The 27,165-nt window shown below is 37.4% G+C and overlaps 2 protein-coding genes across 3 annotated transcripts in view; one reads left to right on the top strand and one right to left on the bottom strand.

Moving 5' to 3' along the window:
* Nucleotides 1–27,165, top strand: part of LOC115622118 (AF4/FMR2 family member 4) — a 141,364-nt gene that overhangs the window by 78,437 nt on the left and 35,762 nt on the right. The gene's annotated exons all lie outside the window — the stretch shown is intronic.
* LOC115622119 lies at nt 12,558–13,328 on the bottom strand. Of its 2 annotated transcripts, none has more exons than XM_030515964.1 (2): nt 13,083–13,328; nt 12,558–13,028 (listed from the first exon to the last, which is right to left on the bottom strand). In XM_030515964.1, exons 1-2 carry the CDS (start codon nt 13,182–13,184, stop codon nt 12,630–12,632), a joined length of 501 nt encoding a protein of 166 aa, XP_030371824.1. In that variant the 5' UTR covers nt 13,185–13,328; the 3' UTR covers nt 12,558–12,629. The 2 variants fall into 2 exon arrangements, with proteins under 2 accessions (XP_030371824.1, XP_030371825.1); XM_030515965.1 differs by having other exon boundaries at nt 12,558–13,020; nt 13,083–13,145.

The following is a 27,165-nucleotide window of genomic DNA, read 5'->3' on the forward strand; positions in this document are numbered from 1 at the left end:
AATACGAGAGCTAGAATATCAAAGATCAAACAATAGAATATTATATATCAATAATGAAGGCATTTATTCTAATTATAATATGGAACTAAAAATACTACCAGGCTGAATTATTCGAAAAGAGTAAACTTAACAATTTCCATACATCCAAATCTAATCGAAATGAAATAAGTAAACTATCCTTTTATAGGAAAAAATTTGGTCTTACGAAGCTATCTAATACTAGGAAATTGTACCATATATTTCATATCAACATTTTATTTAGGGAAATGAGCTCTTTTACAGTTAAGTAGAGTTGTAGTAGTCTTTGCCAAATTCTGTGAGTCTTTCCTCAATTTCGATTGCCATTCTAATTCAGCTAGAGATTTTTTATATGCTTTATCCACCTACCACTTGATGACATAACAATTTCTATTGTGTACTTCTATATTTAAAGCGTGGTATTAAACTAAATACATAAGTAAAATTGAGTGTGCAACATTTTTCATGGACAGTATTGAAGGAACTCTGCAACAGAGTGGGTGGCAAGTTAAAAAATAAAATTATATACCGTATGGACTATATAATCAATCAGTCAGACAGGTAGTCGGACATGTCTATTTCTGATTGTCTGATTATGCGCTTCATACAGTCGCAGATGCCTCTAATCGCCTGTTACATTTTTTTTTTGCAAACCACAAATAAAACGTATACAAATCCTATATTTTAGGGTTTATTTTTCAAACATTTTTTCTAACTTTTTAAGCTAAAAATAAACAAAACAATCTTTATTGTATTCAATTTGACAATGAAACTAAAGTAAGAATTCTTAAAGTGCAATTGTTTCGCCTACTTTTAATATTACTACTTCCGTACATAGGCTTACAAAAATTGTATTATTTACCCCACTGTTCAACGATGCCAACGCCCATGACTGAGTGCAGAGCACAGGGCTGTGTCGCTCATCAGAAGCTGTAAAAGAAACAAAAAACAGAATATTTCTATCTTAATGAATTTGACCCCCAGTGTCAATTTAAACTGATTAAGCGAAGTGAGTGTATACATGTACATATGTATGTGTGTGTGTGTTTGTGTCTGAGAGATGTTAAAAACTGTTATTGCCGTTGATGGGGGCGCCCCTTATTTGTCTGTAGCTCTCTCCCTCTCTCTATCTCACTCTTCCTCTCTCAACGCCACAATCAACTTGATGATTTGCATTTGTTTTTGTAATTAAGCCGCACATTCCTCTAAATGTCTCAATTTATTATTTGCACATGAAAATATTTTCAAAACTGATGCAAGTATTTCATTTTGCAATGCGAGCTAACAATTCAAACAATTGGAGTCATAATTGTTATAAAATATGCGGCATCATTTAAATTTTCAAAATTCTATAGTGATGCGCCAAAGAATTTGATTTGCATACCCATTTCAGAGAGTTGGCATTGACAATGGAAGGAGGATGGACGCGCATTGCCATTGCCTGCTTTGCTATTTGCTTTTATACCCTGTACCCGTAGGGTAAAAAGGGTATATTAGGTTTGTGCAAAGTATGTAACATGCAGAAGGAAGAATCTCCGACCCCATAAAGTATATACTTGTATATTCTGAATCAGCATGACGAGAGAAATCGATCTAGACATGTCCGTCCGTCCGTCTGGATGAACGCAAGGATCTCAGAAACTATAAAAGCTGGAATAACCAATGTTGGTATCCAGATTCTCCTAGGTCCGAGAAAGGACGAGATTATTTTATTTTTTGGAATTTTCCCCCCTTCCCCCTCTATAGAATTTCGTCAATAGCGTCCACATTTCAAAAGCTACCTAAACTAAAAAATACCTAAAATTTCATCTAAATCTATTAATTCTAAGAAAAGTTATTAGCGAAACAATTTCACTCCGGTACTACGCCCACAAGCTGCAAGTTCGCTGTTCTTCCTTTTGCTTCTACTAGAGGCGCATATACCTCAGTGTCGGTAGTTTACCTGGGTATTTGACTGTCGGGCTTACTCGACTGTAGCGTTCTCTTTTGTTTGAATTAATTTAAAGCAGTAGTAGCAGTTGCTATATGGGTGGTGTTATTGGCGCCTCAATATCTGTTTGGAATATAATGCATAGGCACATCGGAAATAATTTGCATTGCTCAAAAGTGTTGGTTGTTGGCATACAAATTAATTTATAGACCCAAAATGAGCGGAAAGCCACACTGATTTTATGTTTTCATTTCAATTTCAAATAAAATTAGCAAATGTCAAAGCAATGCTAAAAATACGCGATAAACATCTGCATATTTTGGCAATCTAATTTTTTTATGACTGCATATTAAGCTGCAAAGAATTTGCTAAAAATAATCAGAAAAATTGCTATTTGTAAAAACAAAAAGGTATTTCTCACATCCAAGAAATTATTAATAACACAAATTTATTATTTGTAGTCCTAATGAGATTTTTGCATCACAAAATTCGAGGGTCGCTAAAGGTTATCAAAATTGAACCACATGTTTAAGAGAGTATTTTAAATATTTTGCCCAAAACAAATAAACATGTTGTTGCCTGTATTTACCATTGGTATTGGTTACCATTTCAATTCTCTACGGATATGTAAGAAGAGCTATGCTACATACATCACCCTCGTCATTATATGAACAGAGTTTCAGGCTTAAATCTGTGGGCATTGATACTTGTTAGTTTTCATTAGATGCTTTTATAATTTATGCAGTTAATAGCTCAATGTTTAGAAAGATAATACTGCGTATTTTTGGTATCAAATTAATAGGGTGCAATTAAATTAATACACATATAAACTTTGTCATTATATGGATAGTATTCTGAAGAATTAAAAATATATTTATATAACAATACCTTATATTATTTTTATAAAGACTAATCAAAAATTTGTGTTCTTCGTTTCTTACAGGTATGTAAAATGTCACTTCCCGCCTTAACAAAACAAAGAAGACTTACCATTGAGATGGTAAAACAAGGATACAAGTATTCTTAAAATATCTATATTCTAACGTATAATCTTCATATATAGTATTTTGTTTAAGCGCTCTAAACCCCTACTGCGACATTTCCCCCTTAACTGCAACTACCTTTTTCAACACTTTAAATATAACGTCCTATCTCTCGTGCCGTTATTTAGTTTTAGCGCTGCTTAGTGACCTCTTCCTGCTCCTCAAACACATTACACTTTCACAGAGGGATAGAGAGAGTGAGAAAGAGAGGGGTAAAGAGGCTTGTGACCGCAAATACTATTATGCCTATTTTAAGCCGCATATTTATGCGCCTTTGGGGCTGGCTGGCAGCACTTTAAGCGTTTTATAATGCTACATTCACATATATATCTGCATGTATGTATATAGTATTTATATGTACAATGAATGCGATATGTTTCCCTTATTTACTGCGCATTAATGCCACAAATTAAAATGCTGCTCATTGCCGTTGCCAGTGCCATATCCGAGCATCCAAGCTGCCGAGCGGCCGTGCTGTCGAGTTGCCGGGTTGCCGCTTAATGAGCGCTTCCAACAACGCCGTCTGGAGTCTAATTTTAGCGCTGGCTGGCAGCCTGCCTCGCTGCCTGCCACTTAGACAGTAGCCACAGCCAAATACGCAGCATGGGGTCCCACTTCAAATCTCAACTGCACAGAATTGTGGTCAGGAAAAGAAAAGAAAGCAAAAAAAAAAAAATAAAAACAAAAAAAAGAACACACACCGAGGTAGTAGTAGAAACAGAAACTGAAACGTAGCGCCAAAAGAAATAAGAAAACTTTATTAAAGAGCTCGTCAGCTCTTGGTTGGAAATGTCGTGCACTCCATACGCAATTACGACAAATCCACTGCCCGACTGTTGCTGCTGCTGCTGAATGAAGATAATACGGATGGATAGGGGTGGGACGAGGTCGGGGGCAGCACAAAAATAGACACAACCAGTGCGAGGGTAAAAGGATATTGTAGCAAATGGCTGCAAATAACAGAACCAACCAAAAAGCAGAGGCAGCAGTAGTAGTAATAGTTGAAAGAAAAGCCGTGAGTGCATAAGAAAGTGCAAACATAGTCGGGGACAAAGTAGACAAAACGACGGACGGACAAACAGACATCGACAGCAGCAGCCATGTGTTGCATTTCAAAGTGCCCGAGCGAGTGTGCATGTGAGTGCCACGTAGATGAAGGTCTGAGTTATGCCACAAGCCGTGCCAAATGCCGGAAAACAAACACACATACATACACACACACACATGGGAGTTAAGGCATTTGTAAAATCTTGGCCTCTTGTCTGTTCTGTACAAGAGTTCTAATTAAAAACTTAAAGACCGCCAACAATTCTGTTAAATTTAAGATACTTTAATTTAGGATGAAGTAGGATTTGAAGTCGATGCTATTAACATCTTTAGAGAAACGCATTTTGTTGTTATTTTTGTAGCTTGCAGGCAGAACTTAATAATTGAACTGATTTTATGAAAATCGTTGCGCTTAATCATATAGTACTTAAAGCATTTTCAAACCAATATTCTTCTTTTCCACAAATTATTATATATTGAGTAGAGCTGCCATTTCAACTACATGAAAAAACCCTATAGCTTGTACTTTTCTCTTGACTGCATTTGGAATCAAAGTTGTTAATGGCTAGCTGTTCCTTCCACTGAACTATAACCTTCAGGTCCACATAATTCCTTAGTCCAATAGTCGTTTTTCTCTTTCTCTTCAACTTTATGGTATGATGTTCTTTAAGAAAACTCTTCTAAACATACATTTCAAATTAAAATATTGTGAGTGTATAGTAGAAGCTTTGTGCATCGATATATTATTCAAAAATTATCTGTTAAGTTTTTCAAAAGGCTAACCAAGTCACTGAATTATCCACAGACACGTACATTTGAATTATATCGTCAGTGTAGTAGCTCGTCTAACCGAATCAACTGTTCTCAGAGCATTGTGCATAGTGTATTATTCAAGAATAATCTGTTAAATATTTCGAAAGGCTAAGCAAGTCACTGCATTATCCACAGGCATGTAAATTTGTGGAACGTGGTGTATGTTCTACATCGCCTTGCACATGCCCTCACTGTTTGCCAAATCAAGGCTTTATTGCCCGAGACTGCAAACCTATCGGCCCGCAAATCAATCAAATCTAATCAAATGCTGCACATGCTGGCAACAAAGCCTAATAAATTTGCCATATCCTTGGTCGTCGGTTCATTTTACATCGATTGTGTTTGGTTGCACGCTCGCTCTTGTGGCTCTCATGCAATTCCGCCTTGTACTCGTATAGCTTACAATAATTAAAGTCAATGATGCCTGTGCCCACCATCGAAACCTTGTTTGCATAATTGCTATATACACCATGGTAACAACAACAGAAACAACAACAGACCGGCACGCCTGCCACGCAGGCCGAACAATAGTTACAACAACAATAATCGAGCGGCAAGTTTGTTGATTGCGTGCAACAGCATCTTCAACTCACGCACAAAATCCTTCAACGACAACATCTCGTCCACACTACAACCACCACCACAACCACCACCCACATATGAACATATCCTTTTGCCTTATATGCAAATTAATTTCATATAATTAATGTCGAGGAACTTTGCTTTTAATATTACAGTTCGTGTCGTGGTGCAATGCATATATTGAAAATATTTTCATAAATACCAAAAATATTTGAGGCAAACATAAATTATGCATTGACATTGCCAGAAGAATATCAGCAGAGGATCCCACGGAAGAGCCTGTTGCAGGCATTCGAGTGCCAGCCTGCTGCTGATGAAGTTTGTCTGTCACAGTCAGTCGCACTCGAGTGTATATTGGAGGAAGGGGAGGGGAGCGGAGGTGCGGAAGAGCAGGCACAGGTGATGTGCAGTGCCTTTGGCAGCTTACTTAAATCAAAGGTGCAAATATGCATTAAATTTTAATTGCTTTTGCGTTTGCGAGAGCAACACATCAGGATGGGACGGACACTTAGCTGTTGATGAATGTTGAGTGATAAAGAGAGTGATGGAAAGAGGCTAAGGAATTTAATGTCAATGAAATGTAAGAAAGGGCTGTTTAAAATAGTTCGAGGTGATTGAAACGTTAAACTGATCTGCAAATAATACACAGTCTTCAATGATACTGAATGAAAATTATATTAAATAATTATTTGATATATTAATATTTATAGACAAATTCATACAGATTATAGTTTTTTAAATGTTTCAGCTATTGATTGTTAGACTCAAAAGGTTCAGTGATAAAAATAAAGATGTTTGAAAAAGCCTTTAACAACGAAAACAAGAGAGAACGCTACAGTCGAGCAAGCCCGACAGTGTAATACCCTGTACCCAGGTAAACTTCCGTCGCTGAGTTATATGCGCCTATAGCAGCAGCAAAAAGAGGAAGAAGAGGAGCGAACTTTTTGCTGCAGTTTGTGGGGGTTGTACAGGCGAGAATTTGTTTCGCTAATAACTTTTCTTAGAATTGACCAAATTGAAATTTTATACAACAGTAGACAATTATATATAAATTATGTGTGCAAAGTTTGGTTTAGGTAGCATTTGAAATGTGGACGCTATTGACGAAATTCTGTAGCGGGGGAAGGGGGGGAAAATTCCAAAAAATAAAATAAACTCGTCCTTTCTCGGACCTAGGAGAATCTGGATGCCAACTTTGGTTATTCTAGCTTTTATAGTTTCTGAGATCCTCGCGTTCATCCAGACGGACAGACGGACGGACGGACGGACATGTCTAGATCGATTTCTCTCGTCATGCTGATTCAGAATATATATACTTTATGGGGTCGGAGATGCTTCCTTCTGCATGTTACATACTTTGCACAAACCTAATATACCCTTTTTACCCTACGGGTACAGGGTTTAAAAATAATGACTTATTTATCTTAAATGCTGTTTATTATGTACAATTTATTTGAATTAGGAAGAAAAGTTTTGACAGTTTTAAAGTCAATATGCTTTTTACAATAACTAGGAAAATTTATAAACTACAATCTGAAGGCAATCAATATTTATATAACATTGTTTGAAAAGAACATCAACGGAATCAAATCAAATTGTATATATTTTTGTCTTTTTTCTAAAAATATTTTACGAAACTAAATAGGAAACAAAATAATATTACAAACAAGTTTTATCAACTTACTTTTTACTAAAACAAAAGATAGCCCTATTATCTTGATACTTTTCCAAGCTTTTCTATAATGTCTTAGAGTTCGAAAGAAAGGAAATAAAGGAATAATAAAACACAACAATTCAAAACAAAACAAGAAAGGAATGCTAAAGTCGAGCAGGCTCAACTCTTAAATACCCTGTACCACCCCACAAAAAAGTAATTTAATTAATCAATTAATTTAATTTAATTAATTAACTAAATTAATTTAATTAATTAACTAAATATTAACTAATTAAATATAAAATATTCCATGCATGCATACATACATTTACATTTACATCAGAATCGTGCCTTATGCGTGTTTGTGTACTTGTACATATGTATGTATGTGTGCATTGGGCCTGGTTATATGGCTATAACTTTCTTTTCGATTATTCTATCATAATGAAACTTGGTATACGGATATATAATTACTAACCTAATGTGACTACCAAATCTAAGTTCAAAATTCCAAGAATTACGGGAGTTATAGAAAATTGGTAATAGGGGGGGAGTGGGGGGTTGGACCAGAAGAAATGAACAAACTCGTCCTTTCTCGGCCTCAGGAGAATCTGTATACCAAGTTTGGTTATTCTAGCTCTTATACTTTCGGAGATCCTTGCGTTCATACAGACAGACAGACGGACAGACAGACGGACAGACGGACAGACGGACATGGCTATATCGACTCGGCTTGTCATGCTGATCAAGAATATATATACTTTGTGGGGTCTACCAAGCCTCCTTCTGTGTGTTCCATGTGCACTCGCACAAAACTAATATACCCTTGTACCCTTTGGGTACAGGGTATAATGATTGATATACGTATATACGTTTTAATTCGGAAACCAATCCGAATGGTCAAGCTCTTTACATAGTATATCTTCAAAAAGCCTACCTATTTTCTATACTTAATCACAATCACCGGAATGTTTGATTTTTGCAAAAAGATTCGTAAATCACCCCTCTGCCGAGTACTCCATTTCATCCCCAATATTCCAGCATTATGGGCGCACCTATTTCCATTTAAGGGGCTGCACTCTGAATGCCCATTTATCATTGGAGTGACAGGGCCAACTTAACACCTGCTGCGTTCCCTGGCAACCTCATTCTAACCGAACGATTTCAATAGCAAATTCTAATTAAGGCAACGCAATACCCCGGCACTCTCCATGCCATTAAAACTACCAGAACTCTAAATCTCGAAAATTGTCAATGAGTGAGCGAGCTGAGGTCACAATTTTTGCTATGGTCTTAAGCCATTAGTTATGAACTCCTACCTTGTACTCGGAATGGACCAAACTGCCAGCGGCAGGTGTCGCAGCCGCAGTCAGTTTCGTTGTCGCCTTTTGGCGACACTGCAGCGCATAAAGTCGTTGTGTTGGGTGTAAAAATGATAAATTATCAAAAAATTTGCAAAGTTTCTGAAAATTACGCATTAAATCATGCAGAAAGCTGCGAGTGCGGCAGCGCTGACGGCAACGACGACGGGGGCAGCATATTCTAGAAGTGGTTGGGGGAGATAGCTGCCAGTGGAGGTTGTAGTCTGAGTGCAAAGTCATTGTAATTTTTGGAACAAAGTTCACAAGTAGGGTTCAAAGGGAGCCAGAGAGCGCTTGAGGGCGTCACCTTTATCGGTTTGTAGTTACACTAAACATTGTGAGCTGCATGCATGAGCAAGTTTTTCATTACATTTTATTTGTCATTTTCCACGCCCACTGCCAGCCCCGCGTCTACAGTGTGGGGGAAAAACGAACAGAACATACACGGAGGCAAACACACACACTTGGTCACGTTTTTTTTGGTGTGTGATGTCTTTGTTTGCAATTGCTCCATCATAAATTTAGTAAACAAACAACGACAAGGTAGTACGAGTAGTTGGTAGCCTCGTACCTCGTCTGGCCAGCATAAATTTGGTACGTTTTTATGCGCAGCTTTTCTTTATGATTACTAGCTTACTATACATAGTTGCCATAGTAGCAAGCATCGCATCTCTTTATTTTTCCTTTCCTTTGCTTTTTGTTTTGTTTTTTTTTTTTTTTTTTTTTTTTTTGATTGCACATATTTCATGGCTATGATTTAGTCGTCGTTGTTCAGGGCTGTTGACCAAATGGCAATGCCAGCATTCGGCAGTCAGTAGCAACAACAACAACAACTCAGGCGGAACAAGTGAGCCACTTGGCCTGCTTTACCTCAGTTGTACTCCCCGGTCCACAGAAAAACCTCCTCTTTGGCTCTCACCACTGTTTGTTTGGGTCCGTCTTGGGTCAACTATAGTTGAGACATGAACCTAATTTACTGGCTGAGTGCTTTTCATGCTGTGCACTGAATGTCTTATTTAGTTTTGTTTGTCTTTCGAGTTTGGAGCGTGTGTGTGCGAGCATGCTCGTATATTTGTTGGCTAAACACAAATACAAATACAAAATTTATGCGCGTGTTAACAGCAAAATTGAAGGTAGCTTAGTTTTGCTGAAGAAAAACTAGCCGACAAACTTTAAGCATTAGCAGCAACGTAAAGTTGAGTGTATTCCCAAAAAAGAGAAGCAGAAGAAAAAAACAAAATGAATTACGACCGCCTTTTGGCAATGCAACAGCAAATTGTGTGTGTGCGGCTAACGAGGTTGCCAGCTCCTTCTTCAGATTGTCCTTTTTGCTTGAAGCCATCGAAAACTAAACAAATTTTGTTTAGCTTACTAAACTTTTACCAATAGATGAATGAGTAAATTATGGGGCTTATCGTCTAATATTTTAATATAAATAAATGAAGGCACTGTTTAAAAGCATTTTTAGTCCAGAACCGTCAAGCTATAGTATATGTGTGCGGCTAATGACGTTCTGTTAACGAGGTTGCCAGCTTCTTCTGCAGATTGTCCTTTTTGCTGGAAGCCATGGAAAACTCCAAAAATATATGCTAATTTTAATAAACTATTGCCAATTGATGCATGGCTAATTTATGGGGAGTATTATCCAATATTTAAATATTTTTTAAATTAAAGGACTGTTTAAGAATATTATTAATCCAGAACTGTCAAGATATGCTATCATAAATGTCTCTTAATAGTCGACAACTTTTTGTAACCTCTACCTGCTAGATGTTACTTTCAGTCTAAGTATTCAGACTTTACAGTTAACAGTTTTGCTGCAATTAATACTTTCTTCTTATTATCAATACGTGTTTTACATAATTGTTTAACGTATATCTAAAGCTTTCACTTACATAAGTAGTTCGGCAAAGAAACACTCTTTCCAAAATTAATTCCATAAATTGCATGATTAACATATTATTTACCAAAGTATTGATTCTGATTGGTAATTTCAGCTTCTTATTTGCTTAAAATACATTTAATTACAGCATCAGTAAGAGTTTAATACAGAATTATTATAACAAACAAATTAAAAATGGATCCCAATCATTTTTATTTAACAAGAATTCTACAATGGACTCACGATTGTTGTCTTTTTAATATCTATGAATAATAATTCACAATCGGAAACTTGTTCAATACAATAAAATATTTAGAAGATGAAGATGAGAAATATCTTCCCACATATTACCGCCATGTAGTTCATTAGCTTTGCAACTTCAAGTTTCTTTTAATCTGGCAATCCTTGCCTATCAAGTTGGTTGGCAACACTAGCCACAAAACTGTTCTCGTTTATAGTATGTGTACCAGATAGTCCGTGGCGCCAAAAGTTTTGCCACTTATGGTCAGGTTAACAAGCTTAACTGTCGTTTTATGGGCGTGCGAGAGCCCGCGCGTATACAGGAAAAGTTTTTATAACCAACGCATCGTTTGGTTACTCCATTGCCCTCTTTGCCTTACTCGGCGCTTCCTGTCTCCTGGCCTCTTATGCAAATACATACTCGCATATATATATACAAGAAGCTTGTGTGTATGTGCGGGTATTTTTAATTGTTTAACGTCTCGTATTACGTATCTCGTTTAATTGCTGACAACTTGGCGCTTATGAGAGTGTTTAACTGCCGATATGCCAGTTAAGCTTGACAACAACCAACGCCTAATTGCCAGCCAGTCAAATTGGTAATTGGTTTTTCTTGCCTACGACACATGTTTAAGTATGTCCGCCCTCCTCTCCTAAAGCCCTCCATCTCGATCTGTAAATGCATACAATTTTCCCTTTTTATCTGCAGCAAGTTGATTGTGTATGTGTACTCGTATGTGTTTGTATGTAAAGCCACTTGATGTAGCATTCGAGTTGAGTGCCGAGCGATGACGAAGACGCCTACGACTACGACGACGTACGCAACTTAAGCGCTGCAAGCACTTGATATCCTTTGCATGTATCACAGCTCTACATAGAGGCAAGCTATCAACCACTGCCCCGCAGTTCGAGAATCCAGGTTCACGTTATCACTTCTCAGTACGAACGAGTTACACCCATACCGGAACAGTGTGTAAATTTGTATTTAATAGAGTCGGCTTAACCTTTTCGATGGCGCAAATTTATTTGTTATGCTGACAGAACCTTCCTTTCCAGAGACCCTTGATTTTATGTTATTATTTAAACATTAAGTAGGTTGATGGATTTGAGCCTGTAACGTTTTGTTTATTAGACGGACGCATTGTCACTAGTCATCTAGCTATTTAGTACTTCAGTGGTTGATGCTTTCGTACATACTAGCTCCGCAATATGCCTTTGAGATACACCGACCACCATCCGAACTGCAGGGTTCTTACCCACAATCCCACCCACACATAAAGGCACATGAACGCATATTTACATCGAGACCCTCACACCGGGCACGTTTTTAATGAAGGCTCATCAACAATGTCGGCTTCCCCCTTTCCTGCTGCTTATCATCTACCACTTGAGCTCTGCCGTCAGGTAGTCGAGCTTAGAGCTTAGACTACCGACCATATACCAATTACTTAGTCATTGTAGCTATTACACAACTGCCTTCCTTGACACAGTCTGCCGAATAGATACATTTGCGAGCATTTATGTGTGTTCTTAGATGTGTGTATGTGTGTGTGTTAATTACCAAGCTGTGGCCCAGCTTCCCATTTAATAGCTCTTCTATGCACTGGCAAAAAATATTTTCAAGAATTCTAAAAGAAAAATAAACAAAGTGGTGCTGCCTAGGAACTAGTAGAATCTAGATACAGCCTTTGGTCCATGTGGATTTAGCCGTTTCTGAAATTCAGGCGGACAGACGGACGGACATCGATTTGTCTCGTCATACTTGTTAAGGTGGATGAGATGCTTTATCTGTCTGTCTGTTACATGCTTTGCACAAACCAAAAATGTTACCTGTTTACGTTTCAGGTAGATACTATATACTTGTACTTTCTATTTAGCTGATAAATGCTATCCATAAAAACATTTGCTAGTCAAGCAAGAACTTGATTCTATTTTTTTAAGTGCAGCATAACCCTCCCTTGAGGCGCATCATAAATTTACTACCGGCTTATTGTAGACAAAGGGCTATCGAAAAATTTATTGAGCAAGCCAAATTAGATTATCTATAATTATCTAACCATCACCTCCACCGTTTACCCATAACACGTGTGGCGCCCGTGGCACGGTTGGCACTGCCCGTGGCACTGGTGGTCTCACTGCCAAAATGCAGGAGTGACTGCCGCAGCTTCGACGGGGGAATCGGTGGCGGCGACTCTCCCGGTCGGAGCTGATAGCAACACAATTTATGATTCTCTATATACCAGTTGTAGCAACTGTTGTGTCGCCAGAAATCCTGGGTGGCATGCTTGTCTATTTGAGTGCTAGGTGCAGGAATGCACATGACTTGGATCCGATCACGACCCAAATGAGAGATGGACTGGTCCGGAAGCAGTTCCACCTTGATCTTAGTCGATGCGCGTGGCGCCAGTGTGCCATGGCGGGGACTCATACGGAACTTGCAATGCACAGTGCTTTGAACCTGCGTATCAGAAAGTATTCCGTCACCTAAGTAGTTGAGGACCGACACACTTACCCTAAAAGTCACCGCCTTGGGATCCACATTTGTAATAGTTAGGAACGCGCATCGTACGCCTTCATTGAAGATCAATTGTTCAGATGGTTCTACACGTAACATTTTGAATGTGGAGGATAGTTGTGATTATGAGCAGAATTTAAACGGAAACAGGGATGGGAATGTAATTATATTTTTTTTTTTGATTTTTCGTACATAAAACAAAATAACAATCAAATTTAAACTTTCAATATACAAATTTCAAAATTATCAATGGTAACTGTTTTAAAATAAAGTGTAAAATATCATAAAATATCATCATAGCCTATTTTGGGCAATTTCTTCAATAAAATTGTTGGAAAACTGTCTGATTCATACTTGCTTGTATATTTCCATTAATCATCAGACCATATAAATTGTGACATCATTTCCGTCTTCTGTACAATTTTCCCGCTTACTCCACTCATTCAAAATGATTTTACACATCATTCAACTGGCAACAATTGACCCACATTTGTATGTCCGACAGACCACCCCAAGTGCTTCGCATTAATTACCCATATATCCAAAGCCTATGCTCAACTAAGTACTGTGGCAATTGGTATTTAGTTCCTTGAACAGCAAACGATAAAAAAGAACACGCAAGGACACAGTTCCCACATTGCTGGGGCTTCGCCACTTTAACCCTCCTCGACGAGTGGCACAATGCGTACTTTTGTTGCGAGCCAGTCGAGCGTTTTGGCTTAGCCACGCTTAACTAAATGCCCAACAGCAGGTGTATGCAACAGCAACAGAAAAAGCAGAAAAGCAGCAGCAGCAGCAGGAAAACAAGCTGCAAAATTAATTGATTTACAAGTGTGAAAAGCGTCGAGTGCCATAAGCATAACAACACTACAATACATAGTGCCCCCCTACCTACATATACTTACAGTAAAACCTTTTCAGTGAAAACTTGGCGCACATGCATTGGCAGCCTTAGTCCCAGCTCAGCTTATGGAAACAAAATAAAAAAAATATTTTTTAAAAAAATTGTCAAACATTGTTCAATAGATCTATACATTAGATGTGAACTTTTCCTTGCGATTTCCGAATATGAATTAACAGTGCAATTAACTCCCTAAATAGGTTTGCTCACCGAAAAGTATAATTTATTTTTGGAGTTATTAACACTAGACGGCCCTAAAATAAATAATAAATAAATTTCTTGCTTGGAATAAATGACCAGCTTTGGGGCTAATGGGCATAACTATGTTATGGTTCAAAGAAATAAAATTCAATTAAAATTTTATTTACTTTTCATTGCTTAAACACAAATTCCGTGTAAATTATTTGGAATATAAATAATGTCCTTATATTAATGCGACTCTCTCAAAGTCTGGACCAAACTTATGATAAATGGTGGCCATGGCTATCAGATGTCAAAGGTCATCTAAGGCTTTTCAACTTACGCAAGTTGCACTTTAGTTACATACCTATGTAAGTATGTAACTTATATATATATATATTGTGTGACCTCGCAATGAGCGTAAAGAATGCGCAGCAAAAATGTGCTTAGCTTCAGTTTAATGTGTATATATGCGAGCCATTGTGTGCATATATATATATATATATATATATATATATATATATATATATATATATGTGTGTGTGTGTGGAAATACAATCCGCTTAGCAGTAATTGTCGCTGCAGGTGTGTGAAAAGCGCACGCCCACAAACAGCAGCAACAACAAGAGCGAGGTCGACACTCATACGCCGTGTGGTCAAACACAAATTCACCCTCAAGTGTTAGCCGTGCTTGTGTCGCGTGCTTCTGAAGCGCCTCGAGCGCACTTTATGACATTTTGTGGCCGTCCAAATACATACCTTCAACCCCGAATCACCCCACAAACTGAACTATATGGAAACTATAACCATAAGTTGCGTGTAATTCGTCGGCAAACGCGTGCGCTGATTTGTTAGTTCACTTTGCCTGCCAACCTACAGGCATACAAGTACATACATACTCATACATACATACTCATACTTATAAATGAACGTAAAGCTCATTTATTTTTCATAAGTTTGATGCGCTTGCATGCTAGCGGAAGTGAGCTTTTGTTTTTAGCCGTTAGTTCCTTCCGCTGCCCCACTAAGTTTGTTTGTTTGTTTGTTCCTTATATGGCCATATTTAATAAGCAGGCCATAAACAATGCGGGACTTGCGTGTTTAAGCTCAAACACTGTATAGTGTTTGTATACTTATTGACAGAGCCAGTTGTCAGACCTTATTGTTTCAATTAAATTTCAATTTATAACAATAGTGCTGGAGACTGCCGCCATGGGACTTTTAATATATGTACTAATAGATATTACCAGAAGCATGATTAATTGCCACACTCTCCAACCCAAGCGATTCATTTAGTTTGAAAAAACAAAAAAATTGATTAATGGGAAGCCATTATATTTCCCACACAGATTCTTATTTTATGCATCTTAAATCGTACTTAATTTAAACTTTTATTTAAAATTTATGTTAAATAAAAAAATGCAAAGTAATATATTTTTCAAATATTAGACTTTTGCTTGAAATGAGAAAAAAACAAAAAAGAAATGTTTAAATAATTAAACAAACTAATAAACTAATTAATAATAAAGGCTTTTAAAATCATAACTCAAGAACATTTGATTTTTTTTGTTTTTTTTTTTGACATGATTCCAATTGCATTTTATATTATTCTCATATCCCTTACTCTCTCATACAATGTTTGAGCTTGAAAACAGACTTCGAAAAATGGCAAACTACTTTTTAATTGATCGATAGATTTTTCGAACATTGTGCAATTACTTATGTTATCTACTGTACCTTATGTGAGGCTTATCCTATTATTGCCCCCGTAACTGTCAGGTGTGTATTTATATCGATTGTTAACGCCCCCGATGACTGTTAGATTTATTGCGCACTAGCGTGGGCGTCTGTTGCAGTTCAAACAAAACGTTGATTGCACTTAATGCGATCGAATCAATCAAACGTTGCAAAGAGTCGGACCTTGCCGTGATTTGTGTCAACGCTGGGTGGTGGTCATTATATTGCAACTAACGATAACTTTTCTTTTTTTAAGTCAGTCTGATACCGCTCCAGTGGGTCGTGTCTTCGTCGTCGTCGTTGTCGTCGTGGTTGTTGCTGTTGTCATCGTTTATTTTTGCAACGTTTTGTTGCAACAACTTTGGCCCTTCTCTCTTGCGTAAAAGGGGAAACAGAAATAAAGTAAAGCCATGCCGAATGCTGTTCAATTGAAGTCGTCGCTCAGCTTGTCGAACATTTTGCAGTTTGGCTTTTCCATCTGAATGGATATTTGCTGTATGTATGTATATATATGTGTGTGTGTCTGTATAGTATGTGCGTGTGTGTGGGTAATTTGAGTGGCGCGTAGTCAAGTGAAGTTGCCGTTGCCGTTACCAGTGCCGTGACAACTCATGTCTGCAGCGTCTTATAGTATACAGTGCACAAAATTGATTTTAATAATGATTATTAAACAATTGTTAAGTTCCAAAAATTTTCATCTATAAATAATTTTAGATTTCAGTTTCAGGTGTAATGATTTGGAATTAGAACTACTCCTTATAACAAGCAAAAATCACACAAAAGAGAAAAAATCATTTAAGATGCAATGGAATTGAATAAATTATTAGTCCTAGTATTTACAGTCTTAGTATAAGATGCAATGGAATTGAATAAATTATTAGTCTTAGTATTTACAGCACGTTTCCAATGCTAATTGCAATTTAAAACCATATACACGTAAGCATTAATAACCGAAATCGACTAAGAATAATTTCTCATTCAGAACTACAGATGCACAGTAGGTACGCGATTATATCCTTCGACTACTCTTGATTCGATTACAACTACATGAAGAACACATTCCTCAAACTCACTTTGGCATTCTTGAAGCTTACAAATTAAAAAGGCCACTCTGTAGGACTTCATATTTAATTTACATTGTTTTTAATAGTCATTGGAGAGCTATTTATATAATACTTTTAATACATTTTGGAAATCAAAAGACAACAAAAGTAACCGCTCTTTTCTCCGCGTGTATGCATATGTGTGTGTTTGGTGTTGTTGCACATTTGTAATGTGATATTTTGAGCTTCATTGGCTGCATACAAACGCCGAATATGACCAACAACTGTAATGTGTTGTATGTGCCAAAGCTAAAGCGGTTCCAAAACTAGTGGTTTTCTCTCTCCCCTCTACCTCCCCAGCCCCCTCCATCCAATGCATTCACTTGACGCAAACTTTCAATCCTTTTGGTATTGATGTCTCTTTGATTGTGCTCTGTGGCACGCAATTCCCATTGAGCAATTTAATATAGTAGTAGTTGAAAGAGCGCGGGGCATCATCAGGAAAGGCTACAGCAATAGCAACAACAAGAGGAAGAGCAGCAAGTCGGGCCGAGCTGTCAAATTATGCGTATAAATAATGCGACTGTCAGCACCCAAAAAAGATTTATGATGCCAACATCAAAACAACATTTGCAAATATGCAAAATAAACGTACAAGCCGTCGTACAGGCCAAAAATTATTATTATATTTATAAGTGGCATGAATCAGGCCAAAAGCACGACACACCACACCATACCATACCACCTCTTCATGTACGGCCCATAGGTTTTCACTTTAAAGATTTCCATTTGCTGCCGCCAAGCGCTGCTCGCATCATTTCAGCTGCTGAAAAGTGGCATAGAGAGAAAAATCGCATCGAATTCTTCAATTTCTTTTATTTTATTTTCTTCTCCGTCCATAGCCCTTTCTGCCATGTTCACGCTTTCATGGCTCTGTCACTTGTTAGCCCATTTGTTGTTTGATTATTATAGTCAAAAAAGCAAAGCGCAGCGGAGCAAAAAATAAAATAAAACAAACTTTTCTGATGTTGTGTAATTGACAGGCCTTTAAAACACGCGCAAATAATTTGTGTGTGGCATTTATTTTTTTCTTTCCCTATTTCTTCTTTTTCCTCCTCCCTTTGTGTCAACGCATTTTTTTCTTTCGGCTGCCATATTTTTTAATGGCCATGTCATTTGCATAGCTAAACATTTGTTCTTGTAAATGAAACAAATAAATGGCGTTGGTCTGAGTTGAGTATTTTTCTATACTTATTTATTATTTGCACATCTTTTTGACATTATTTTCATTTCTTACGTGACGCTTTGTTTATTGACAAGACAATGCAAATTTTTTTTATGTATACGAGTATGTGTTAACTATGCGGGTATTGTCTGTACTGTCTGCGTTTAAAATCGCGTCATATGTGTAGCCATATAAAAGATATATGGGTGAACATTATTTAAAAAGTACTTATTATCGCACATATTTGACACAAATATCCATTTTACGGAGAGTTTTTTATTCTTTAAATTCTCCCCAGCACATATAGGCCAAGGCAACATTCGACAATGGCTGAGTTTTTCAAAATCGTTCGTCAAAATAAATCATTTTTCACATCCTATTTGTCTTCTATCCAAATTCCTTATTATAAATAAGAGACTTGGTAAAACGTATGTTACTCTCTTCAATATATGTACATATAAGAACGCGTTGTGTTTGAATATAAATTGTTCCAGTATCTAAATAGTAGAGGAAGAAGGAAAGAATGAATGAATGTCGCTTTCGACACAGCAGTCTCCACTCATTATGATAATCGTCCTTCGTCCGCCAAGACGTAAAGTTGAGTTCTGCAGTAGGTGCAGGATTCGATCATTTCCCAAAGCTAAGCAATCCGTTTGGTGAACCTAAACAGATATAAATTTATATGTCCTTCAACTATATCCATTGAAAATCAACTTGAAATACCATTTGAGTTTCGTTTTGTCTAAAGAAATACTTGACCTCCCTACTATTGTGTCCTTGTGTGCTTTACGTGCCTGTCTTATTTGTCTTCATTTATATTGTATATATTTCTTTTCTTTTTTATTGATTTTCAACGAGATTTATTTGGCAATTGCACAAGATGTAGAAAGAGTGCTTGCAACACTTGGCTCCCAGTCTGACAGCCATCTCCCTACAAGGCTATGCAGTCAATACAATACATCTGGCCAATTTCATTTTCATTTACTAAGCCAGTGAATAATCACAATGCACTTTTGTTCATTTTTTACATTGGTTTCATTTAAGCAACGTGAATGCTTTTGCTTTTTCTTCCCGACACTTTTCTCTCGCTTGCTGTGCACGCTACTTGCACTTCAATTATTTAATTTTCCACTCACGTTCGTTACGTTTTCACGTAGTTTTCATTCGATTTCGTTGCGGCGATGGCACTTTTTAATACGACAAAATTTGCGATAAAGACCCAAAGTGCATCTTTAAAAAGGTGCACTCAAAAGGTGGCGTACGAGTCCAATTGCTGATGAATCTCAGCGATTGAGGAGACAACTTCGATGACATTCTCACGTTTTCATTGGCATTAAATTTATGTGTCCGCCCCCTCTTCAGACCCGATGTAGTAGAAGCAGCAGCAGCTGCGCGAATTCATTGTATGTTGGCGTCATTTATAGGCGCGCTTAAGCCAGTCGGATTGACGACAACTGGCTGTATAAAAATAATAATAGGACAGGCCAAAAGGCGCAGGCTAGGCATTTTTGCATGGCAAGACGCTCAGTGCCATCGTCATCGTCCCATGGCTAAAAGGTAGCAGGCACATAAATTCCATTTAAATGCCAAATGTGACCCAAACAGCAGCAACAGCCATTGTCATCATCAACATCAGCAGCAGCAGAAGCATCAGCAACGACAACATTATGAGGCATGCAACCTGAGGCATCTTCAGTTGCCAGTTTATGTGCTGGCCATTAGCAACAAACCCAACTTTGTGTACGTACAACAAATGTAGAAAGACAAAAAAAAGCGCAGATAGACATAAAAACAGAACCCAGTGACACACAAAATGGTACACAAAAAAGAAAAAGAAAAACCGACTTATACTTCTACAACAGCAATAATAACTAAGTGTTGCACAAAGGCACAGAAACCGCATTTGAATGTTGAACGTTGTGGATATGATGAGGAAGCTGGGAGGGGAGAAGGCAGATGATGAGAAGGCAGCAGAGTTGTAAACTTTTGCAGATGCGCCGCCGCATCCCATGCCTTAACTCATCAACCGGTTTGTGGCTTAGCCAAGTACTTCATGTTGTTGTAGTGGCAGTAGCACTTGTTGTTGTGGTTGTGGCTAAGTTTGTTGCCGTCTGCCTAGGGCCAAATGCAATGTTTGTCACAACTTTGCTTCTTATTTACTCACATTTTCTTAACTTGCCTCTGGCACAACAAAATTCACTTGGTCGACCAAACGCCTCACTTGCCAGGTGTGCCAAAGCAGCTACAACAACCACAATAATAATAATAAAAATAAAAACAATAGCTAAAAGAAGCAGAGTGTTATTGCGTTGGCGTCAATTTGCGCGCTCATACAACATAAAAGTCAACTTTGTCTACACAAGGTAACGAATATCGTATATATATTCATATATACATACACATATACTACTATATATTCGACACAGCAATGTTCTTGTGTGAAACAGAAGATGCTTTCTGTTATACCATTCTATTCAATACACATTTCTGAAACCACTATGTATATAAGAAAATCTAATCCGCTTCAAAACTATCTGTTGAGAACATATTCTGCAACCATATTTAAATTGTAAGTATACTCTTGTGTACTAAATGTATAAGAAAATATATAAATATACCTTTTAGTTTTTTATTTTTGTTACACTAGCTACTGGCTGTTTAGCCTAGAGCTCATTACTCTTGAGGCAAGCAGCTTTTCTAATATTACGTATACGCCACCTGCCACCTCTTCACTAATTTGAGCAGCGCTCGACTATCTCTTATTATGAGAAAGGATGCATGCATCATACAGCAGCAGAGGCAGGAACAGCAACAGCAATAACAGCAGCCAACGTATTTGTATTTTGAAATAAATTTCCGTTCTGTTGATTTGCACATCACACACACGCTCATACGGACACACGCACATACACTGAAACAAATTCACATTTACAACTGACACCCAAACATCGCACACTTGATGCTTGTTAGCTGCCACTATGCCGCCGCTGGTGTTGCCATTGCTATAGTTTCAACAGCAACATCAGCAACAGAGGCAGCGGCAGAAGCAGAAGCAGTAGCAGCAATTTCTATAGTCATATTACATGTCATGTTTCCAAACCTGTAACGCCCCCCCACAAACGCCCCTCGCTCAGGCACACCTGCCCGCTCTAGTTAGACACATCCTTTTACACTTCAACACGCTTTCGCTATAATTTCCTGTGCAAGAGAAAACTCAACTGAAATTCAACACAAACTGACAGCAACAGTATCAGGAACAGAAACAACAATAACAACAACTATGGCAACAGTAAGAGCAACATCACTCGCTCGAGCATGACTTGCCTTTCAGCTGGCTTATGTTTTGGGCCAAATTCAAAATGGCTGCATCCGCCATGCTGACATAGTAATTCAAATATCATATTCTAATATCCCAGGCCGTTGCACAAAACAGGCACAAATTGCTATGTAAATTGATTTGCTGTTCGAGCAAATGGCGGCTTAAGTGAGTTACCAATGAGCGGCCGTTGGGTGAAGAGTCAGTGCATTTTTAATATGCCATCGGTAAAGTAAATACAATTTGTACAGCGTAATGAAAAAATGCAATTAACGATTCCTATAACTCAACTATAACTAATAGAATATCTGCGCACTTTGCTGGGCTTTGTAAGTTTAGTAATGCAGTTTGTTAAGGACTTAGAAAACTATCGTGAGAGGAATTCCTTATATTTATTTCTTATGCTGCTGCTTTAAGTGTTCGGCAAACGCATATGCTTATTTATGTACAAAAATATACGCAACTTATAATCTTGTGCTTCATCTAATTCATAAACGAATAGCTTTAAATAAAATATTTCATAATATAAAAAATTTATATCCATTTTGCTTTTAAAAAAGATGATCCCTTAATGTCAGGTTAATTTTTAAATACTTTGTGTTTTACTTATGTATAGCTTACTTAAAACTCTACCCAAAGGATAAAGTGGTCTTGTGCAAAGTAATAGACAGAAGCATCTGTGAACCATAAAGCATATATATTCTTACTCAGCAGGACGAGAAAAATCGATCTAGTCAGGTCCCCTCCTTCCTCGCTATACTGTTTGATTTACATATGTAATTGTCTATCTTCATTTCAAATTTCATTAAAATCGCTTGATTCGAAGAAATATTATTAACCTTGTTGTATGTAATTATGAACATACGAGTGCATGATATTTTATTTCATTAAATAATTCATTTAATAATTTATACAATTTGCCAATAATACATTCATTTGTTTGCTGTTTGATATCTGACTCCATTAAACAAAGGGGTTTTTTTCCGAATTATATTTGCTTTCCTAGTGGGAAACAAGCGGATCCTAATTGGAAATTCCACATGTTTGTAAAGTGACTTGTTGGACCTAATTTTTCTATCGATTCGATAAGTTTTTTTGTTCACGCAATTGCAATGTAATTTAATTTGCTTGCTTTGTGAAATTTAATTTTTTTTTTTTTAGTATTTCATATAACTACGCCACAGTGAATAATTCGAAGTCGGCTTGCTGTATATGTAATAGTATCTATAGTATATATATTTTAATGGAAGAAACAGTCTACCTGTCGCATAACCATTTCCAATATGGTCGCAACAACTGCAACGTTTTTTCAGCCATTTTTGCTGTACAATTCATGCTGTTGACCTTCGATGCAGCGTAAATAATGTTGGTGCCACCGCCACTTGGTACCGGCAACTTTCAGGCCTCATTGCAATGCTGAAATATGCACAAAAATTTGGTTACATGCATGACGCATCGATTGACATGTGCACCTACATTCGAGTACATTTTTGAAATGTATGCCATGCAATATGCATGGCTTGACACTTTCCAGGCCCAAAACTGAATAAAAGCGATATGCCATGGCGCGACCCCTTTGGCACGTGCGTGCGTGCGTGCATGCGTGAGTGGCATTCCAAGTGCTGACAGTCAGTGATACAAGAAGGGGAAAAAACGACTGACAAATGTTGCGCTGAATTTCTTGTTTTGATTTTATTTTCTGCCAATCGCTCTGCTCTGCTCGACCATTGAGTAATCGAATCAAACAATCAACGCCGCAATTTGCTGGGCGCGCATGCTAAGCAAATTTCAATTTCAATTGCACGCCCGTTTTTTTTTAAAGTTTTTTACTCTTTTTCTCTATTTCTATTTCACTCTTCAGATTTTAATTGGCATGCGCCGCAATGCGCAGTTGGTCAACTTGACTGTTTGTTGGCTTTTAACGAGCACTGTTGGCGTCGCCACCGCCACCATCGCCCCAAATTTTGACTCGCTTTGACCAAAATTGGCGGGCGCGCAAGTCTATTGCGTCAGTTAGTTCAATAATATTGAGCAATTGTTCAAACGTTTTCACTGTGTCAGGTTCAACTACAATTACGAGTTTTTGGGTGAAAAGAGCGCAACAACTGACGCACGGCCGGGCTCGTCGTCGCCTAGCCGGCATTGAGAAAAATGTTTGCCAAAAAGGAAAATTTTTAGCCGGCGGACGTCATTGTTTATAAATATAAATATATATCTATGTATATATAATTTATTTCCATTGATGTAATTGCTAAATATTTGTTTTGACAGCGCGTGTGGAATTTGGCACGACAAAGGAAAACAGAATAATATTAAGCATACGCCATGTGTACCGAAGCTAAATAAAAATACTTTCTAATAATATGCATTTCGACATGCTCTGCAAACACCTTTGGATATTCAAATTGCACTTCAAAGCGCAGCGAATTTATTTGAAAACGACAACTAGAGTGTTTTGTTGAAACTGTTCCAAAAACAACACAATGAATGAATCGAAAAGGGAGTAAGCACCGGCAAGTGGGTGGCAGTCACATAGAGCGTGAGAAGTCGGCAAAAGTAAACATTGCATAAAAATGGCGACCGGCATGGCAGTCAATAAAATAAGCGCCAGCTGTCGTGCAAAAAAAAAGAGATCCTTTTGTCAAAGACGACTAGAGAATACTCTAAAAACTATGAAATATTGCAAGAAACATTTTAAAGACCACATAATCTGTCCCCATGATATAAGAAAAAACCAACACAAGTAAAACCAATTGATTGCAAATCAGGGACAAGCTTACTCTGTTTTATAATTTTATTTTACAAAACAAGTCAAGCCCAAATTTACTGAAATTTCCGATGAAACCGATTTGAAGAGTATGCTGCAATTGTTTGAATGCAAATTGCAATGGCACGAAATATTTGCTTTGTAAATACTCGTATACCCAAAACAAAAAAAAACAAATGTATCTTTGTCTTGCAATTTTTATGCAATTAAATGACAAATACAGGAGAATGCTTGCAAAACTGAACTGAACTGAACTGAAGAAAAACGAAATGAAAGAACTGTTAAATTGCATTTAAATTATGAAAGTTGTGCAGGAAGCTTTATTGTTGATGACGTAATTGTTTTTCCCCATCTCCTTCCTTTTTCGTATTTTATGCGCTCAATCAATGGCCACGTTAATTGTCAACAATAAGTAGAAAGTGTGTGCGTATATTTGAACGAGTATATGCGAATGTGTTTTTTAAGTGGCACTCGGCACGGCTGCCTGCACAATTAAAATTGCGGTTGAAGACGACATGTCGAGACCCTAACGCCAACCAGAAGACATTTCAACATGTTCAACGTCGAGTGCGCTTATTTGATGCCTCAAGACCCACACACGCACAGCTCTTCTAGCGAGTGCATAATTCAACACATGAACATGTACATATACATACATATAAGAAACGCCTGCTTGCCATAGAACGTGGCTGCTTCTGCTGTCATATTTTGTTGGATGTCATGAAAAACATTTTCATTGGCACATCAGAATGTATTCTCGAGAATTTTATGTGAATTTAACATGACAATTTTCTTTTTAGTTGGGAGCTGCTCGCTACAATATACAAATAAACTTTGCCACATATCAACATACACACGATACCTACTATGTATGTATGTACGAGTATGTAGTATTTGAATGCAATGTCGTTGTGTCATGCTACACAGCGTACTACGTGGCGTATGCGCGACGTGTGTGTGCGCTAATTTGCACCGCTCGACGATTACATCATAGAGCGGGATAGAAAACAGCATGAGACAGCAGATCATGTCATATGGCTTGCATTTAATTAACAAGCTAATTTTTCAAAGCATAAACCATTGGGCAGTCCGTCGTGTTGATGCTGCTGGTTGGTGGAAATGTTGATGGAGGTTGTGGCGGTGGCGGTGGCTGTGGCTGTGGCTGTGGGGGAAAACAAACAGAAGAGGAAGCTAACGTTAGTGATGAGCATGGTCAGAAATGCGGGCGTTGCAAATTTGTTACGATTCATCATCGTTACCTCTGAGAGGAGCACAGCATGCCAAAGAAAATATTTGTGTTTTTAGCCAACTGTGCTCATGTAATTTTAAAGGCAAGTTATTTTTAATATTTTCTTGAAATAATTTCAAAATTGTTGGGTACTAGCTGGCTAGTTTCAAATTACACACATTAGGGACCCATTAAAATAGATATGTAGTATATAGGGCGCTATTAAATAACACTTAGGCACTTAAGGAATTTCATTTAAATATCTTTCAAAAACTTTAAATTATTTCTATGTTACAATAACATTTCTATATTTAAAATACTTTTACATTTTTCTAATATATTTTTGAAATTGATTGTTTTAAAAATCGTTCTTCATCATATTTTTTGCACAAAGTGCTCTGGTGGTCCCGTTCTTATTTTTTAATACACAAATATTTGTATATTACAGCCTAAAAACTATATCAATGAAATTACAGAGATAAGAAGATAAGTTTAAGAAAAAATCAAAGCCATAAAACCGCTTACAAACAACATTTAAGTGTTAGCTTAGTAGTAGCAAATACTTAATACCTAAATATATATACACATACATATGTATACGTAAACTTACCTTGAAAATGACGCTGTCTGGTGCACGGCGCTTCAACAAATCTCTACCGGAGCCACTGTCCGTTTTGTTAAATCCCAAAAATTAATAGCCATTTCAGGTGGCAGCAGCAGCAGCCCGAAAGTTGCAACAACAATTTCGTAGCCAAACATATTAAAATGCCACTCACATGATAATCCCTTTTGCCATTTCATAGCGGGAGCAATAGCAGTAGCGGGTGCCGCACACTGCTGCCAAAAAGTTTTTTGACAAAGCGGCGGCGGAGCTCAACCAGCAGGTGGTGGAGATGCGTGGGGTGTCGCATATTTAGTTACAATAAGCTGCAAATTTTGCATATTTCATAAATGTTGACAGTCTCTTGGCTTGCTTTCTCCCTTCCCCTCTCCCTGTTCGTCTCTCCCCGGGCATATTGCAAAGATAGTCTGGCCAAATAATGGCAAAAATGTTTACAAATAAAAATGGAGCAGATGTAATAAAAGTGGAAATTTAAAACGCGTACTGTGCAGGCAATAAAGTTATGCATATTTCCGTCTACGTAGTGAGAGTGTCTGTGTGTGTGGTAGTGTGTGTGACAGTTCTATGTTTCTCGTTGTTATTGTATGACAAAAAGCTTACCAATGTAGTTGGCGTACGGGTTAACTATGCGGTCCCAAAATGAACCAGGTTGATATCAGGCGACAACCAGAAAGTACACACACACATTAAGTACAAAAGAGTTGGGATTGTTGGACACGCGTCGGTTTCTGCTTGCCATGAAATGAAATGTGTCAACGAAAAGGCAGAAAAATTTTCATTTGAACTGTTGGAAAAACAAAGCGAAATATGAGCTCAATGTTTAGAAATATGTGGAGGCCTGATTATATGCGCTCGTATTGGTACACAGGCAGAAAAAAGCATTGAAATAACATAGACGTTTGATCAAATCATAGAGCTTACATCATCATCTCTTTTGCAAGTTATACGACTTTGGTTGAACATTTGATTTAAAAAAACTCTTCTGCAAAGAAAAATAATTATTCTTTGAATAAAATATTATATTATAAAATCTGAAAAACTTCCCTGTCACATCGTAAAGA

Source organism: Scaptodrosophila lebanonensis, unplaced genomic scaffold (assembly GCF_003285725.1).
Source record: "Scaptodrosophila lebanonensis strain 11010-0011.00,11010-0021.00 unplaced genomic scaffold, SlebRS2 tig00000043-arrow-pilon, whole genome shotgun sequence".
Lineage (NCBI taxonomy): Eukaryota > Metazoa > Arthropoda > Insecta > Diptera > Drosophilidae > Scaptodrosophila > Scaptodrosophila lebanonensis.